This window comes from Echiichthys vipera, assembly GCF_963691815.1.
Source record: "Echiichthys vipera genome assembly, chromosome: 8".
Lineage (NCBI taxonomy): Eukaryota > Metazoa > Chordata > Actinopteri > Perciformes > Trachinidae > Echiichthys > Echiichthys vipera.
Window position 1 is genome coordinate 24,581,842 of NC_139833.1, and position 12,991 is coordinate 24,594,832.

The 12,991-nt window shown below is 39.6% G+C and overlaps 1 protein-coding gene across 1 annotated transcript in view; it reads right to left on the reverse strand.

Moving 5' to 3' along the window:
• The window catches only part of LOC310950587 (CUB and sushi domain-containing protein 3-like), a gene marked incomplete at its 5' end in the record, with an annotated part of 253,461 nt that overhangs the window by 206,962 nt on the left and 33,508 nt on the right, over positions 1–12,991 (reverse strand). The window contains one exon of the mRNA XM_083918484.1: positions 11,056–11,168. Within this exon, the coding sequence (XP_083774610.1) occupies positions 11,056–11,168 (113 nt within the window). The remainder of the gene's footprint in view (positions 1–11,055; positions 11,169–12,991) is intronic.

Consider the following 12,991-nt stretch of genomic DNA (forward strand, 5'->3'; position numbering starts at 1 on the left):
TCGGTGTAGGACTCGGGAAAGACTGAATCCAAAATGGGTAAAGAAGTCAGTTAAATTTGGAGCAGGAAGTGTCATGGTTTGGGGGCTGTTTTCTGCAGCAGGAGTTGGGCCTCTTGTACAGCTACATGACAGAGTGAATGCAAATGTTTATGTGAACCTCCTTCAGCAACATGCAATACCTTCACTGCAATTGTATCTCAAATCAGCTGCAATTTTCATGCAAGACAACGCCCCCTGTCACACTGCAAAACGGGTTAAGCAGTTCCTTGAAGCTAAGAATATTGAAACAATGAAATGGCCAGCCCAGAGTCCAGATCTAAACCCCATAGAGAATCTCTGGAAAATCCTTGGCAACAGAGTAATGTCTAAGAAACCCACTACAGTTACTGAACTGTGGAAGAGACTGAAGAAGAATGGACCAAGATCAAACTAGAGCAGTGTGAGAAACTAGTGATGTCCTATGGGCGCAGATGTGCTGAAGTCATTCAAAGCTGTGGCGTCAACACTTCCTATTCATTTTTTAATCCTATAGCCTGAAGGAAAGAGTGTTTCAATCTTCTCTTCCGACACAATTACTTACTAGTTACTGTTATCGAATTTTGCTCACTGTTTTTTTCACAAGATAACAGTTTTTTCTCGGTTATTTAAAAACACATGCTAGTACAGCAGTGGCCACAGCTGATGTTCTATAAAATTCTGAGCAATAAAAAAGAACAATTTTTCAGAATAACACAAGTATTTATAATTTGTTCTTTAATTTTGATCTCCACTGTATACGTATGTACAGTATAAGAGTTGGTCATAATCTCAGTCTCATCACATGACTAGCTAAGTTACCTGGTAATAGTAACGTTGCCTTTTTTGTAACATTATAGAGATGGGGGAAATACTTTTGACATAACAAAACTGTAACTAAGGCCTCTGTTAATCCAACTGGGGAAATAACTAAGTGTATTAACTCAAGTACTATTGTAGTACATTTAAGGTTCTTGACTAGTACTTAAGTAATTTCTTATAACAATACTCCACCTGGTTTTGGAGGCAAAAAACTCCTTTTTGCTCTTTAAATGTATTTGACTTAGATGACTTAGTTAATAGTTAGCTTGCTGATTCAGTATAAAATTAATTAAAATGAGTTCCACCAGTGTTTCCCACAGACCAGGTAGCAATGTGTGGTGCAGGGCCGTGCGGAGACCTTCAGAGGGACAGGGGCTCTGACCTCTCCCCTGTACAGACTGACAACAGACGATGATAGATAGCACAATGACATTCAGCCAAAATATTCTGAAATTCACAGTTCTGCAGGGAAGGGAGACTGGCGTTGGTAAGAGTTTGGAATCAAAGTGAGAAAACAGGACAGAGTAACACTATGGATATCGCTCACTTTTTTTTTTTAAAGCTACAGGAAGCATTTGATATTATTCAGCTCAATCTTAATTCTATAAAGCAGGGGTTGACACAAAGGTTTCAAAAGCACTAGCCCATAGGGAACGAGCGGGTCATATTCTACTGAATGTCATGTTTACTTGCCCAAATAAAAACAAAAAAATATGTTAAAATATAATGAGAATAATTGAATTACACCTTTTATCAGCTCATTTCAGAAAGGCCATGGCAAGAAATGTGTTTATTTAAATTTAGATTATCAAAGAGACAATGATGGTGGTCAAATAACTACTACAAAACAGATAAACACATTTAATTTCCTATAAATTCTTCACAATAAAAGTCCCCCGATTATGTTGTTATTTAAAAGCTTTTATTTTGAAGCAGCAACATCAGGAAATGTTGGGTTTTCCTCTGCAACACAAAGTGAAATTCCGATGTAAAATCATCCCAGGGTCTATTTAGATAAATTGGGTCATCAAAATAAGCCAGAGACAATTTTTTTCGTGTATGAACTATAAACGTAGATTTTCCGGAGAGTCGCTAACAATAACACCAAACCACTGCAATAGCATGATAAGAGTCACTACACATTAACCGAAGCACCAACAACGTAGTATGTAAACACAGAGTGTATTAAAAGAGTGTTTTGACTTACCTACTGGCCCCCCTGCCAGCTGCTTCATCCAAGTCAATTACCAAATGCAATCCAAAAGGAAGGAGCCCATTGATGATTTATACCAGCAAAACACGTAAACGTTGTGGTATGTGGCAGCTTGGTGAAATGTCCCACAACATCTTTCCTGCAGCGCCGAAATGTTATGCGAGATCTCAGGGGTCAGGGGGCGTGTGTTGCCACAAGATGCACAGTGAGTGCAGGCACACAACTAGCCTGCAACTTGAAGTTAAGAGAGACAGAATGGTTTGTCTTTGTATCTTTCTCGGCTACGAAACAAAAATGAAAGCTTACAACCCAGAAACTTTTCATAGGCTGCCATTGTGGTACGATGACCATGCTCTGATAAACCAGTGGCTTATTGTTTTGAATCTGGACATTGAGACGCCGATCGAGACGCTTAGGCAGGGTTTATCGTGTCTGCCACAAACCATGACTTTTACGTGTTTTGCTGGAAGAAATCATCAATGGGCTCCTTCCTTTAGGATTGTATTTGGTAATTGACTTGAATGGAGCAGCTGGTACTGGGGACAGTCTTTCAAAAGACTTTTAATACACTCTGTGTTCACATACTACGTTGTTGATGCTTCGGTTAATGTGTAAGGACGCTTATCACGCTACTGCAGAGGTTTGGTGTTATTTGGAGGGAATAGCTATGCGGGTTTGAAGCCCAAGTTCTAAAGCTCCGACATCACCTCTCTGTATTTCTGCCGTTGTTCCACCACCTCCGGCGCGTAGCCCTCGTAGATGGAGATGGGAGAGCTCCTTTACTATAGCTTGCCTCTCTTGGCCCAGGCTTTGCATATGATCTTCTCCTTCACCTGGTACTTGTGCAGCCTGATAATGACTGGCCATGTACTTTGGCCTGTCTTCGGCTTCTTGGATAGCGTGCGATGAGCCTTGTCACATTCCAGTGGTGGTGATTCCAGGACGCCTTCGCTGAAAACTACCATGAGCAGCTCCGCAAAGAAGGCTGTCGGCCGCAGCCTCTCCTCTGACTCGGGTAAACCGACCACAGATATTATTTTGCCGGCTCCAGGACTCAAGGTCGCTAACTCTAGCTAACAGCTCAGCGTGGCTCTCTGCTAGCGTGGCACAGGAGGCCTCAAGTCTTAGCAGGCGCTCGTCTTGTAATTTTGCATTTACCTCAAGGGAGCCCATCTTCTGAGCATGGTCAGACACTGTGGCGTGGACGTGAACTAGCTTGGCTTCGTTTTGAAATGGAAGCATTAAAATCAGCAGAGAGGGCTTTAAAATCAGCGGAGTAGGCTTTGCGGTGCTCTTTCCAAAGGTCAGCAATGGCCGGCATGCTAAGCTCGCCATCTGCCTCATCTGCGGGGGCCCCTGGTCTTTTACAGTCTGTCTGGTCGTATTCGTCGACATATTTCGGTGGTGTTTCCGTCAAATGAGACGAATATTACTATTTGTTGTGACTTTCGAGGTCCTGAAACGTGAAATTATCAAAAGGTGCAAGAGCGAGACTCAAACACGTCCACTCCAAACCGGAAGTCCCAGTCCTTAGTTACCTTTGTGCATGAAACCAGCACAGACACTCTTAATGTTATTAAATACGTACAGTGCATCTTAAAAGACACACTTGGCTCAGTTTTATGATAAAGAACACTACATAACTGAATTTGCGGGTAATGATCAATAAGACCTAATTAGTCTGATCAGATCAAGAGATGTCTTGTTGATAGGATGTAAGACTTCCTTCCTTCCTGCAGCCTGTGACTAATCAAGCAGTCAAGTTAAATTATTATTTTTGATATGTGCCATCTGGTCGTGGCCAATTATTCTAACAGGCAAGCCAGGGAAGAAAAAGCAATTTTTACACTTACATAAGCTGTGTTGGACTGATCTATGGATAGATAGACAGACAGAAAGAGATAAGGAGTATATTTGAGATCATGATCCTTAAGTTGATTTCATTGACAGACACATCTGTAAAGTTGCATTTTCTAATAGTAATTTTCCAGGGATCAAATTTGAAAGGCGCCCACAAACTGTACACATCCATTATATGTATGATCTATAATGAATGCAATATGAATCCTTGTTGTTTATGTTTGTGAGAAAAATGAAATACCAACAGGCTGCGACTGCAACAAGAATACTTTTTTTTTTTAAACAGAAAGTGTTGACCAAAAGGTAAATACTGCCATCCAGAAAACAGACATACTACTATAGTGACCATAGTCCAAAACTCCAAAGATTCACAAAAGGTTTAAGATTCCTAGGCCCGAAAAACCATATTAAATAAAAATAGCCCAATCCACAGCATCTTCCAAAGCCCTAATTAGCTTTTTAGGTTGATCACCTTTTACTGAAAGCCAACTAAAACATTGAGAGCTGAGACTCTCATTGACATTTTCACATTTTAATACCAGCTATATTTAGACAAAGGCCCCTGCAAATCAATCTGTCTGAAGAGTAAAATATGTATAATGTGTTTATTATCCATTTATGTATGATGAATGCAATTCCTTTATTTCAAGCTGAAACACCACTTTCCACAAGTAACTCACAAAGTTCAGATAAGAATAAAGAAATTGTATTTTGTGATTGACAGCCTATTTAAGTGATATATACAGTGCAGCACTAATGATACCTGATGGATGTACGAGTGAGGAGTGAGAAGCAGAGTTAAGATTCCACACAGGATAAAAGAATGTATGCGAGCTGCAAAAAATGTATGCATCCTTATTTGGTGCAGCACACTCCATCAAACAGCAAATACATATGTCGTCATGGGTGTTACAGAGAGCCTGTGAAATTCAAATGTATTTGTTTCAAAAATCTAATATGTGGAGTTCAACAAACAAAGTCTGACTAAACACTTTTGAGTTTAAAGCAAAGCATCATATCTAAATGCAGCACACCGCTGAGTTGAAAACATTTTAATCAAACAATCCAAACAAGACAGAAAATGAACTGGTCCGGGGACTGGTGCTGTGTGCAATCAGATGTTATTCAGAACTCCCCATGACCAAAAATTTTTATATAGTGTTTAACTGGACAGATTTACCACTGAAGGATGGTGATCATCACTGGAGAATACCAAAGGCACACTGTGGTTTAGCCATTTAACACACTTAGCCAATTTAAAAAGAAAAGAAAGCTTTCCTGGCTGCTGATTACTGAACCAGGCTGCCAAGCATTTTGTAGATGATGTATTAGTTGAGAATTGTGCCAATGATATTGAAAAGAAAATAAGGTGGGGTGCATATGTATGCATCACACAATGTAAATTTCAAGTACGAGCTTGCAATAGTACAATGTGGGTTAAATTTAACTGATCTACCACTATATACTTGGTGTACCCATCTCTTTTGGTTGGCATTAATTCTAATGTTGGTCTATCTAAAGATGACTGTACTATCTGCACACATTACTCAGATACTGGATCTTAAATGGCTTGGCACACAGAGAAAAAAAAATCATTATCATTTTGGGGAAATCACTGGTCTTACGATTGCTGTTAGAGCATAGGCCCCATATACTGAAGGCACGCACATGCACAATACTGTACAACTACATTTTTCTGGACTGTAACTTGGAGGTCTTCTTGTGAAAGCATGAAAATGCAAATAGCATATACAGTGGGTACCGTGGAGTTGATGTCAACTATTGGTACCGTCGCTTCTTCTGTGAATATTTGCAATATGATGTCCATATTATTCATTGAATTGTCTCTCCCAACTTCATTCAAAATTAATTATTTGAATTTGACATGCAGCTGCTCACAAGTGTCCTGCTGTGACTTGGATGTGACTAGAGTAAAATCAAAAACTCAGAATTTTTCGGACTTTTGAGTGTTACAAATCATACCCTGTGTATCCTGAACACAGTTCTAATTTAAGCTGCCAGATGTTGCTGGGACCTCAGGCAGATTGCACTCAGCCAAATAAAAATGTGATAGCCATGAATTATTAGACAGGATGACACCACATTATCTAGAAATGGAAGGGTCTTATTAATAATTTCCCATGGATTTTCTATGCGGGGAAATTATGCATTTAAGGCTCATGCTTAACAAAAATATTCAACCCACAATACTAATTGTGCAGCCGGTTATACAGATTTGTAGTTAATGTGAGTGTGAGTGTTGTACACTATTTGATTGATATATTCACTGGTTACATTAAATTCAAACTGACTTACAGTACAGTAACTATCATTCTATCAGAATCGTTATCATTGCTATAATCAAAACTGTCTGGCAGCTGTTCTTAAAAGAACTGTACAGCGGAACAAAAGTGCAAGCACAAGTTAATGTTTGGAGAAATTCACCCCAGGTCACTAATTAAAAAGTAATAGATGTATTCCAGCTGTAATTATACCAGCACTGACTCATTGGCCTTTGGTGAATGGAAAGTCATAACTAATGTCTCAGACAGACATGGCTCTTGAATTAATTCAAATGATGTGTTGCAGGCATTTGAAGCAGTTGGTTCGGATACGCCCTCTAACTGTAGGCAAACTATAATGTGGCTGAATTGCAGCTACAGTAGCTGCATATTTGAATGTGAACCTGGAAGACAAGAAAAATAATAGCTTGCACTTAACATGGAATCTGGATTTTTACTATTATGAGGGTTTGAAGAACCATCTAAGGAAATACAGTATTTTAAATACAGTGTTAGCCCTGAGCTAACCAGTGTTACTGTCTGAAGGGCCCTAAATAAATTGTTGATACAACTGAACCTTGAGAAAGCAGCTGCTCCTATACCTGAGGGCCTGGTATAAAACCTCATGTAAACCTGTACAAGCTCCACTTCAAGGAGTGAAAATGAATGCAAAGAATGCTGCTTTTAACCTCACAAAGCGCCACCCAATTGGCAAAATAAAGCCTATATGAATAAATCAATCAATATTTGAGCCTTATAAAACAGTGCATATGGTGCTTAAGATCATAATACACCGCAAATATAATTTTTGATGCTAGAGAAAACAAACAACGTTGAAAAAACAGCAATATGATGATGCCGAGTGCTTTTAACTCTGATACATCGCTGACCTATGAGAAACCAGCACTGTGTTATAAATCCCACCATAGTATGTTAAAAAGGACAAGAGAGTAAATATATATAAAATATTACTTAAAAACACAGACTTATTTAATATCTGAGGGAATATTCAATGTCTTTACTCCGTTATACACACAGGCCTGACACACACACACACACACACACACACACACACACACACACACACACACACACACACACACACACACACACACACACACACACACACACACACACACACACACACACACACACACACACACACACACACACACACACACACACACACACACACACACACACACACACACACACACACACAAGAAAGCGGAACCTATACAATTGCATTAATCGGGAGAGATTTCAGAGCGAGGGGGCTGTCCATGGACAGGCGCCCCGAAAAGTTCAATGCCTTGCTCAAGGGCACTTTGGCAGTGCCCAGGAGGTGAACTGGCACCTCCCCGGCTTCCAGTTAATACTCCATAATTGGTCTGTATGGGGACTTGGGGGCATTGGTGACCCTCCGGTTCCCAAGCCAAGTCCCCCCTAAACTACTGCCTCCCCCGGTGAACAACACTGCACCATTAAAGTGAAAAGACCACATCAATGGGATTTTGTCATCATCATAAACCATCTACAATTTTACCTACAGTTTCTATCCCAAACAGTGTAGTGAGAGTGGCTTGCATTACCTCTCATCTCAGTGGCAACGAGTGAGTTATGTGAACTAGTAAATGAGGTAGTTGGGTGCGAGATTTCTCTGGGGCTGAGCTATTTATTTCGCCTGTATATCTAATGACTCTGCAGCCCTTTGAAGAATATGGAAGTTTGACGGAGTGGCAGTGTTTGTGAGCACACAAGCATCACACATTCCCCATAGGAGCCTCCTGTAGACTGCCTTTCTGGCTTCCTAGCTGGCTGCTTAACTGGCTGCTGAGTTGGATTTTCATGCAGGCAGGGGAAAAGAGTATTGACTGAACCCATGTTGGATCACAGAGCAAAGCAGCTGGTAAACAACACATGCCTATGCACGCACACACACACAAACTTTTCCAGCTCAGTGGACAAGCTGCATGGTCATAGAGGGACTGATTTGGGGAGAAAAGATGAAATCATGTTTTATGGGTCAGCTGTCTTTCAAAGACTTTTCCAAATAAAAGGGCAGGTTGAAATGGCACCCAGGCAGTTTTTGGAGAAGCACAGCAATGTTTTTACAACACATACACAATCTTAAACAAAATGAAAAGCATTACTCCAAGGCTGTTATGTATATACACTGCACAGCTGCATCCTATCTCTATCCCTTGAAAAGCTACAAGCACCAGTGGCCATTGTTTGGCTGTGCTGTAGAAAACCTGCTATATCTCTCCTCCCTAATAAATGCAGCCTGACCCTTTCGGGCCATGCCTAAGTGTTTGAGGTTGCAGGATCACACTGGCAGGTGATAGAATAGAAACGTAGACGCTAATCAGTAATACATTTAAGAGAAAGTTGGTGCTGGTTTTCATTCCAAACAATTGACAAAAGATTGACAGGCTGTTGAGAAATTAAATTATATCTGGTCATGTCCTTCACTATGTCCTTTGTATGCACATAGATTCAAACTCACTTAATTGCAGTCATGATTAAATCATATCTCAGAGTCTACAAGCATCACACACTTTCAGTCCTGAAAATGAGCAGCACATACATATTCATATCTAAGATGTAGCTAGCCATATCAGTATAACAAGGAAGAAATGTACAGCACTGACAGTGAATGTGAATGAATACATTATGGATGAGTACATTGAATATTTGTGTTTTGTAAGTGTCAGGCATAAGGCTCTCTGACTGAAAATAATAAAAATGTATGACGACAGTGAAGCCTTTCCGCTTTCAATTTAGACAATTGTGACAAACCAAGGAACTTTCTCATTGACATTTCTTATTGAATTGCACCATCTACTGTAGCACCATCATCTCACATCCAATAAAGAGCATTGCATTCAAATTGTATGCTATTATTGCATAGGATATACAATATGGTGCTAATATACTGTTTTAAAATTGATAGCTCCCTCATACCAAGGATTTCTGGGGAGAGGCCTATAGAGGCTTGAGTAAGTAATACCAAACTACTTAGATTGTTTAAATATTTATGCTGTGTGCTGTGTCTTGTAACACCAGGCTATTAAAGAATGAATGATAGTCAAAAGAAACTAAGCTGTACATGTTATGGTCTAAGTATTACCATAGCACAGCTTTGGCTACAATCCTTAATCAATACGACTCCTACACCTTAAAAATTAACACAACTAGCCACGAAATAACTTGTGCTCAAATAACATCCCCTATTGTCCTTTTTGGAAGAAAAACATCTCCACTTTTTAGTATTGAGTAATGGGAAACATATGTGCCAAATGTGTAACAAAATGTGATCAACATTCAAATTAATATCATATTCTGTTTAAGATCACACAGACAAAAGGTGGCGGCAAAAGAATGTGATCTAATTTACCCAAGCCACTCACTGCAGAAAAAGAGAGAGGTAGAGGAAGAAAAACTGAGCGGGGGACAGAGAGCACAAATGGGCAGATGGAGAGGGGAGAGGTCCTGGACTGGCCAGGTCTGGGGCAGGTGGAGGGATGAGGAGGGGGTAAAGGGGGGGGGGGGGGTGGATAAGGACATCATGGAAGGGAGGGGGAGTGAGGCTAGTAGATGGGGTCAGCATGTTTCTGCAGGAGAAGATAAGGGAATAAGACACAACGTAAAGAAAGAGCCAAAGGATATTGGGAATAGAAGGCAGAGAGGAGCAGACAAGCCAAAGAAGCAGATGGGCAGGAGATCTAAGGAAAGTGAGAAGAGGAGAAAGGTAGGAGAGGAGGTTCAGTAAGATGATCAAATGAGCAGGAAAAGAAAGAAATGCTTAAGGAAAAAAAAGGCATAAAATGTTATGAACGGAGAAAGAAAGAACTAGAGGTAGATGAGAAATGGAGTTAACATGAAGATGTTAGAGATGGTCACAGAAGGATAGTTCATATTTAGATATTTCCGCGCTGCACTCAGCTCTACTTCAACACAGAGAACTCGATATATCCATTAGTTCAACTAATTCCTATCACCATCTGCCATGCGATTTCAGAGGCACCTCTGGAGTTGCAGTAAAGGTTCAGGACTTTGGGGGGAGGGATGTTGATTTGGAAAGTTTGAGATTAATTTGCTTAACTGCGGTACCTAATGTTTCTATAAGTCTACAGTGGGAGTCCTACAGGAAATCAGGTCAAGTAAATGTGATCACATGTCTGCCTCTAAGGAATGAATGGTGTCTACTTTTCCTGGCTGAAGGATTTTTCTTCTGCATTAAGAGTTCAAGTAGAGCAGCCCTGATAGTAGTCACTTACACAATATAATAATTTCTTAAAATAAATTGTTAAAGTGGATAAGAGCTTAGAGCATTATGTCTGCAAATGATGAAGGCCGTTTGCATGCTCTATTATGTCTCAAAAATTGTTCCAGCTGTTTTTAAGTTGATACCATCTGTTATACAAATTTGGTGCACAATTGGACTATTTTTTACAACTTGAGAACTGATAAAAAAAAATGGTCTAAAATCCCTCCAAAATACTCTATTTAGACAGCAAGAACTTCAAGAACACCATAGAAAACCCATGGTGTGATTTGGTATGAAAAACTTTTGACATTTGGAGATTTCTGTGAGAATTTTTTTTATAAGCATTTTTCAGGGGAAACTGCCTAATTGTAGCCTAACTTTAGAACCCCTTTACCAACAAGCTGACATGGTTGGTACCGAAGGATTCCTTAAGGTTTAGATCTCTCTAAGTCTCAGGAAGAAAATGGCAGCTGAGGACATCCTCAAGGAGTGGAAAAGGTTGAATCCCACATTTCTTAAATTTTTCATTAAAAAATCGCAATTTCTAATGACAATAAAATTCAAAAAGCAGAAAATTATGCCTTTCTTACCTTCATAAGCAACCTTAAATCCATGAGCGCTTACTGCAAAGTCACTGGTAAGCCTCAGTGAAAAAATGGAGCCAGAACTGGTAACAGGCGAAGGGATGGTAAATCCTGTTAACCTGCAGATAAGAGAAAGACACATCAGGACGAAGCACATTCATACGCTTATAATAAATTACATTGTACCGTTGTAGTTTGAACCTAATTAAATGCAAGTCAGATGTTTAAATCAAATCTATATGACAGTCCAACAAAACCTGTGTCAATTAAAAGAAATATTAATGTACTGTGCAATCAACCTCCAGCAATGGATGTTGATTGACATTTATTACCATGTAGGCCTTTTCTTCAAATTGGTATGATTCCAAAACACTGTTGAAAAGTTATGAAGCAGAAACCAAAACACTACTACTACTACTACTACTAACACTACTAACACTACACTGGGTTTACAAATCATTAGGGGTGGAATGGTTTACCAAAAAATTCCGTCCCGTTCTGTACGCATGTCGCGGTTCGGTACACGTGTGTACCATTCGGTTTATGAGGTGCAACGTAGCGTAAGCCGTCATGACAGCTGTCCTTTCTCATATCCATCTCAGTGCTACGTCTCAGCGCTACATCTCAGCGCTACGTCTCAGCGCGTCAAGTCCCGGCGCGCTGGGAGACTCTCCCTGTAGGCACACAGCGACAACGCTACGCACGCTCCCGCTACGCACGTTCCTGCTACGCACACTCCCGCTACGCTTTTCTTCGTGGGTTTCTGAATCCTCTTAGCAACAGCTCGCTAGGCTCCGCTCTGTTGTTGTTCGTTTGTCTGGTTAAATCCGTGGTTAAAGCAGCACATCAATGTCTCTTTTTACTGTGAAAAAGAAAGGTTGTCACAGAAAACCATCAGTTCACCAGAGAAGTTTTAGTTTCTGTCACTGTGAAGCCTGAGTTTACTCTGCAGCCATATCTGCGTGTAAAGAGGAGAAGTTGATAAAAATCATGCTGGCTACTCTGCATTTATGTTACGTTCATCTTTGTCAGGCGAGTTTCAGATGAATAAACTAATGTTTCATATGTGCTTGTAAGCCTGGTAAAGTTACTAGTTACTGAAGTAATCAGATAAATGCAGTGCAGTAAAAAGTAGAATATTTTCCACTGATTTGTAGTGGAGTAGAAGAATAAAGCAGTATGGAAATAAAATACTCTAGTTAAGGAGAAGAGCCTCAAACTTTACTTGAGTCCAATAATTGAGTGAAAACCTCTTGTTAACAGGTTTGTTCATTTAACAAGGATTGATTTTGACGAGCTTGTTGCACTTTGAGGCCTATGACTAATGTTTACATTGATAAAATAAAAACAATATACTGTGTGTAATGCTCATATTTTTACGGCCCCTTATTTTGGATCATTTTCATCAACCGGCCTCAATCCCACATTAATTGAATAACCCTGATGTAGCCTTTATTCAGTCAGTTCAGTGATTGCTGTTTGTGCGTATTTTAGTGAAAGAAAACCTATTTCTTCATTTTTTTCTAAGATTTGATAATGTATACGTGTTTATATTCTTAGCTAGAAGGCAAACAATTGTTTACCTTTTTGCCAACTAAATATATAAACGTGTAAATGCAGCAATGTCTTTCCTACTGTTTCAAAATCTCACTTCACTTTCATTTAAGATTGTAACAGTAATCCCTAAACAAGCTGCCTTATTATTTCAGTTTTTGCATGATCGCATGACATGTCCTTAAGAATATCTGATTACATTTTTTTTTAATTATTAGGCTACAGATCTGATACATGGTATTTTTAAAATCTAAAAGAAATAGAAAAAAACAACCCAACCGAAAAACCGTGCCCCCAAAAACCGAGATATGAGCTGAACAGTTGATTTTGTGAACCGTTCCACCCCTACTAATCATCTGTCATTTTTTCATTTAAATTAGATTGGGCT